Raw genomic sequence first — 6,744 nt, forward strand, 5'->3', positions numbered from 1 at the left:
AAGGGAGTAAAAGCGTGTCGCTAAACCCATAAACAGGTGGCCTGATTGCGGCAAATAATAAGTATATAAACCTGAAAGAGTCATAATAATACATTCTTCTTTTTCGTAATCACTATCTTGACGAAACAATTAGAAATTTAAATACATTTAAATAAACAGGTAATCTGCAATGCTATTACGGCAGTGGTTCTTGCGAGCCACCCAGTCGAGACAAATGCAGATAGGCATCCGTACCTGCAACAACGCAGATTAGAACTTATCAGAATCACACACAAGATTATCTAATCTCAGCCATACGAAATGGAAGTGTTAGACGCAGATACAATCAGAATGCTTCTAACATCAATAATAATAATATACTGATAATTTCATACGTATGTTCTGAACGCAGTACAAACGACAGGGAGTATACACTAACAGTTTGGCTTATAGCACATCAATACACCATTTCACTAAAGAAAAGCTGCAAGGACAGCACCACGGAAGATATTAACTGTATTTCGAAGGTTCAAGCTCATACAGAGATGTAAACTCTAGCTAGCTAGTGTGAATACTAATGAAGTATAGACAAACGAAAGTAATGACTAGTCACGTAGAATATTGTTAGATTTTTCCATGAAATTAAGAAAGGCTTATGATCAACTAGACTTATCCCCACCTTTCCCCTTACATCAAAGTCCTTCTCTACTTTGCTTCTCGAGACAATTCACAAAAATCGAGATTTATGGAGCCTATATTTCGAGCAACGTGCAAAATAAGTGACGTTATCTTGTATTATATTTAAATAAATAACACATTATTGGCAAGAGCATTATCTTCAAAATTGTAGCCAGCATATTTTGTCCACACATGGGAGTGTTTGTGAAGATGACATTGGACAAACATGAGAAACATTTAGAATTCTAGTACAACCATCAATGATTAAGGAAAGCTGTTTTCATATTATAAAGGCTGAGAGCCAAAAAAAAAAGATTTATTTACACTGCAAAAGGAAGTTCTGGCAACGGCGGAAGCAGCAACAAAATCAACTAGGGCCATGAGTGATTTAGAGCTCCCACAAACTAATTGATGACATTCTCCAATTGACAATATATTAGAGGGAATGGGATCAATGAGTTAGGGAGGAAAATCAACAGTAATAGTCATGGTGTAAAAATGCGGCAATGGGATCGTGGTAATGGTGATGTGGTTATCATGACGCCTAACTATCGGTAAATGGAAACATTACTTACGCAACCAATAGAAACATTAAGTAATGGATTTGCTTCTTTGATTCCTTTCCAACCCTTAAAAATAGCTATATGATATAGAACTAATTGTTCTCTTTGTCTTACTTCTTTCTTTAAAGGGGTGTGGCCGTTCGGATGGGATGGGGTTGAACATAATAAACAGGTGAGACTTCATTGTACATTTGATAGCTAAATTTTCTTCGCGACAAAGGATGGGAGTCAGATTTGCATTTTATTGTTAAATTCCCTCCCAAACAAAGGATGTAACTCGTATCGACAAATAGCTTACTGAGTCATCCTAGCCCTTGTGGGTCTTGTTCTTTCCCTGTTTCAACCAACAATCTATTACCTCAATACCACTAAGTGACTCCGGCCTAGGTGGGTATTGGAGCGGTCAATTGCACACAATCATACCATGGCAATAAAAAAGAGCCTGTTCTGTGTTTCTATTGCCAAAATAAACATGTAAATGTAAATTTTAAACAAAACTGCAGTCTGTCCAGTTCATAAACTTCCAATTCTCTGATGAAGCAATTCCAGAGCATACACTACGCCTCCTCTCAGTGCATAATAAAACAAACTCCAAGCCTTCCTATTCTTCCATTCTCATTTCAAACGACTGTGTTTGTACTAACAACTCAAAATCATTTACTTTGCATAATCTTGAGACATAACAGAAAAAACTTAAAACTTAGTCAATGTATTTGTCTCAGAGTTTATAGATCAAGATAAACCCAAAAGCATGAAAGTCAAAATGATCGCAATAAATCTATGTAGTTCAATAGTCTAGAGGTATTAGCTAAGGCAAACTAATGGAAGAATAGAGCAAAGCTAGAAACCATGTCAGATAGATCCAATATTAGACCAAAATGAGAGGCAGGGATGGGATTGAACTCTAAGAAAAGAGGACTTACCATATCCTTCCATAGAAATGATTTGAAGATCACCTCCAAAATAACGAGCATATAAACGACAAATGGGAAGTCCATAACCATATCCAGCCATAGTTACATATTCACCAGTTCCAAGATCAGAGTGTTCATCCAACGGATTTGCAGCAGTACTGTAAAGGTAAGTGAAAATCCTAGGGAGACCACTTCGTGGAATTCCACCCCCTTCATCTGAAACCTGTACAGGCACATGAAAGTCAAGAAATTGCAACTAATAAAATAAATTATGTCGTAGCATCAACATGCCTTAATTGTGACATCCTCAATTCCATCAGCTACTATAATTCGAATTGGTGGTGCAATTTTGTCAGAGTCCATAAATCGCTCTTGAACAGCACGCAAGGAATTTTTCACCAACTCAAAAACCATAAGCTGTAAATGTGAAGGTACATACCTGAAAGGACAATAAAATTAGAACTATTATACACTTCCATTCACAGGACTGCACGGTCAAAGTCAAAAGAGAACAAAATTTCATGATAATTAATTCACCAAATTTTATTCAGACATTGAATTTGACCAGATTGCATGTTTGGATTACTTGTACAGCACATTGAACTACAAAGATGAGATATTAAACATAAAATACTAATTTCTGCTTAATCTGCATTACTAGTGCGGCTTGACAAAACATTCAAGTAATAGAAATAAAAGAGAAAGTTGCTAGATTTTGCAGAACCACATAACTATTCATGCATTTAGACTCCCAAACTGCAAGTGATTCATCAGAAGGATGTTCAAAGAACAACTAAATATCTAGTCCTACAAAACCCACATGTATTTTAAAATTGCCAATTTAACTCAAAACGTCATGTTACAGAGAAAGTTATATCCTCATAAGAGTAATGTTTCAAACAGCCAAAGGATCAGCAACTATCCCCCAAAACAAAAAATGTGTCCTTGTTGAACATTACCTAGATTTCTTTTTCTGTCAGGGTAAAGACCAAATTAGTTGGCTATTTTACAATTAGGAAGAATCACATTATCGAAAATGGCTTCACCAAGTTGTCTACAACAGCTGAAGGACACTGTCAGGGTTCAAATTAGACTTGAATTCTGCAAGGCCAACATCTATTTAGAATTCAACTATCATAAGGAGCATCTAAATATGCATAATCATTGATCTAAACTTTAGGTGGCACACAACACACACAATTGCACATCTAACCCTCAGCCGAGTTTCTTCTGCAATGAGGCTTTTTCAACTCACTAGGTTTTTTCTCTTACGCTCTTTTCTCTAATTGCATATCTTGTACCAGCTAGATTACTTTCAAAGCACAAAGGTATATGTTCTGTAACAGTAATTAAAAGTAGCTACTGCAAGAGATGTAAATTAGATAACAAAGTAAATAAACAGGGCAGCTTACGGAAAGGTAAAGTTAGGATCTCCATAGATATCAATTTCAGGTGCACTGCCATAATGGCGCATGCAAACTGCACGAGCATCCTCACAAGCATCTCGAGCAACCTCTACAGGAGACATTTTTGTATGTATGTACCCGATACGATCAGGAGGAGGATTTGGATCATGCAAGGCCACATGCTGCCCTGAGTTTAACCAAAAAAATTTAGCGCTATTAAATGGTGCCATCTGAGACAGCAAGGGGGAAGAGAAAGAAATCAGAAAATAAGAAAGAAGTGAAAGTAAAAATGAATAAAATGACCAAAAAATAAAAGACAAACCTATGAGCATGCGGATCCCTATTCTTGACATATAAAAACGATCAAGGAACTGATGGATTTCAACCAAGTCTTCATCTACAATCTTGGGATCCATGCCTTTTTTCAACTGTTGGACCCCCATGGCCATCATTGGGACAACATTGTTATGTCTGACCTTAATCATCTTAATCATTTGAGTGAACTCTAATTCATTGTTTTTATTTTTGATATCAGGGAATAATCTGAGATCACGGAAAGAATCCACATACCAATCATGCACCTAAGAAGAAAAAGTGTATACACTATACAGAATTAGATCAACAACAATGATTAATATAAAGTTCAAAATTTTCAACATCACAAATTGGATTCTGATTATAGGATGATATGATGGTTAGTAAACAAACTGCTTATGTTTCCGAATATCCTAGGGTAGTTATTCATAAAGCAGAACATATGCTCATAAATCAATCTTATCAGATCAATAAAGATGCACCACAAAGCAGATATAATTGTGCTTCAGCATTGTTGCTTGCTACTCAAATACAAGAAACCGTCAAGCAAGCATAAAACAGCATAACATAGCACTCATACTTCAAAGTTGCAAGAGCCAATCATATACAAGCGCGTATTAATTAAAAAATGTGGAAAAGTTACTAGATATTACACCTCTCACCCCCATTATTCATTTCTCAGTATGCCCGAACCTCGAATTTGCATTTCAAGGCACCCAATGGAGAAGTATGCCCAGTGGATTTTTTAAGTACCTTATTCAGACAATCTTTATACAAACTAATATAGAGTATATGTTTTAACCAGTGTCACATGATTCGCTAATTGTCTCGCAAATCGAAAAAAGCGAATTGTGATTGGTTTTAGGCTATTTCTTGACCATTTTAAGCGAATTGCGATCTCAAAAGGCGAACTAACTAGTAAATAATGTTTCACTGGTTTTAACAGAAACTCTGAAAAGATTAAAACTTTGTTGAAGGTTTGCAGCATAAGATAAAGATCACTACTGTAGTACTAATGTGACAGGTTGCAAGTCCTAAAGTAAAACTAAACAAAATTTCTAGTGATATGTAATGCTAAGTATCTTTTAGAAACTTTCACTTTCTGATTCATTTATTTAAAGGTGTTGCTGATGCACACAATATGATATCATCACCTAACTTCACACAGTGAAGAACAGTATAATAAACAAATAATTAATTCTAAAAGTAAAGACAAAATCAACACAAAAACACACCAGAGAAATGAATCACAGTCAAACAGATATAGAATAAAAAAAGACAAACAATTATATAAAGCAAAAGCAAATAGACCAATTAAAGAAAATGCATTCAAAAAGTATTTTAGGAATTGGGATCATTCTGTTATACCAAAAATCTCAATAAACAATGACAACAGGGTAAAAACACCCAAAATCAGTCTAAAAAATACCCAAAAACAACCTATAAAATAAACAAATTACTCATTAAAGAAAAACAACAAGGTCAATATACCAAAAAAGAACCAACAAAATCACCAAATATTTCTGAAACTTGCTAACAGTCAAACCACTTATAATTTTGTTTAATAGTAGTAATGACAAAGTCATCACCCAATTTGTCTAAAAACTGAGTAGTATTTTACGCGGAAAAGCGACTTCGATTCCTACCACAAACCAGAAAATTTATGATTCGGGTCATCGGTTGATTTTAGGTTAGATGTTTCAAGTGGGTTTGAAATCCGATTTTGTGTTCATATTGTTTTTATATAATTGTAAATCATTTTTAAGTCAGGTTAAATCAAATCGGATTTGGTTACAAGGTGGGTAAATTTTGGATCAACAAGTATGTTTTGAACCACTCTACTTTCAACAAAAAGCTTACTCCAGAGAAAAGAATATCAAAATCTGCCAAAAACTCATAAATTTATTCCAAGAACTGCATCATCATCCTACTCATAGAAAATATGATCAGGGTAGGAGAAGTGACAGAAGACGACACACCGTACACTTACACATACACAGAGGAAGGTTGCGGCCAAAGACACCCTCAGTTTGAGACAGACTTGCAAATGAAAATTAAAAAAAAGCCGGAAAACGCATACACAAAACCAGTATAAAGACTAATAACAAACCAGAAAAATGACCCGCGTCTAACTAGTTTTATCCTTGCTCCGTTTACTCAAATTTCTGATGAATGTGAAAAACCCAGAACAAAATTCAAACCAAAACCAATGAATTTATCAAAATCAAAATCACCCAACAAGACAATAAAAGGAAAAAAGAAGAAAAAGATAAACTACCTTCAAAACAGCAGGTTTAAGCGATAAACCATAAGGAAGAGACTCAAGTTCAATAGCACGACGAGCAATACGAATGGGAAGTTCTTTATGAAGAAACTGAGCTGAAATCAACAAATTACGGTCAGTTGGTTTAGACCCAAATTCCATCATATACCTAAGAGTTACACCTGTTTGTTTCATTGAACCCCATTTATGAATCTCATCTATTAAACTCTTTGAGAAATTCTCCGCTGCTTTCTTTACCGCCATGATTAATTAATACTATAATTATGAAATTGTATGAGTTGGGTTAAACAGAATTACTTATCCCAGTCCAAATCGAAAAGTACCCAGAAAAATGGGTGAGAAATTGGGGAGAAAATCATGCGCGAAAGGATTAAAGGTTTATGATTCATGAATGTGAGACTGACATAGATGATGGTGAGAAGCATAAATAGATGAGGAGAGAGAAAACAGGGATGTGTGATTAAAGAGAGACCACTATTACACTCCCCTTTTGGGGTTTCGTTTCGAACAAAAATTCTACGGTCTTATCGAATTTATTGTCATTTGTAAGTTGATGTATCTATGATTTATGACCATGAGTGTAAATTATACTTCTTCTATTCGAA

At 35.1% G+C, this 6,744-nt stretch overlaps 1 protein-coding gene across 1 annotated transcript; it reads right to left on the reverse strand.

The window, feature by feature from the left end:
- Positions 1-45: 45 nt before the first annotated feature.
- Positions 46-6,744, reverse strand: LOC130805927 (pyruvate dehydrogenase (acetyl-transferring) kinase, mitochondrial). Its single transcript, XM_057670766.1, has 6 exons — positions 6,134-6,744; positions 3,863-4,121; positions 3,547-3,727; positions 2,426-2,573; positions 2,144-2,357; positions 46-234 (listed from the first exon to the last, which is right to left on the reverse strand). The coding sequence occupies exons 1-6, from the start codon at positions 6,380-6,382 to the stop codon at positions 176-178; spliced, it is 1,110 nt and encodes a 369-aa protein (XP_057526749.1). The 5' UTR covers positions 6,383-6,744; the 3' UTR covers positions 46-175.

This window comes from Amaranthus tricolor, chromosome 2 (assembly GCF_026212465.1).
Source record: "Amaranthus tricolor cultivar Red isolate AtriRed21 chromosome 2, ASM2621246v1, whole genome shotgun sequence".
Lineage (NCBI taxonomy): Eukaryota > Viridiplantae > Streptophyta > Magnoliopsida > Caryophyllales > Amaranthaceae > Amaranthus > Amaranthus tricolor.

Bases quoted from the DNA above. Each gene is read 5' to 3' on its own strand.
- LOC130805927 (XM_057670766.1), bottom strand. From the start codon at position 6,382: ATGGCGGTAAAGAAAGCAGCGGAGAATTTCTCAAAGAGTTTAATAGAT. The intron at 4,122-6,133 runs GTAGTTTATCTT...TTTTCTTCTTAG, and splicing joins TTAAACCTGCTGTTTTGAAG to GTGCATGATTGGTATGTGGA. The intron at 2,574-3,546 runs GTAAGCTGCCCT...TTGTCCTTTCAG, and splicing joins GATCCTAACTTTACCTTTCC to GTATGTACCTTCACATTTAC.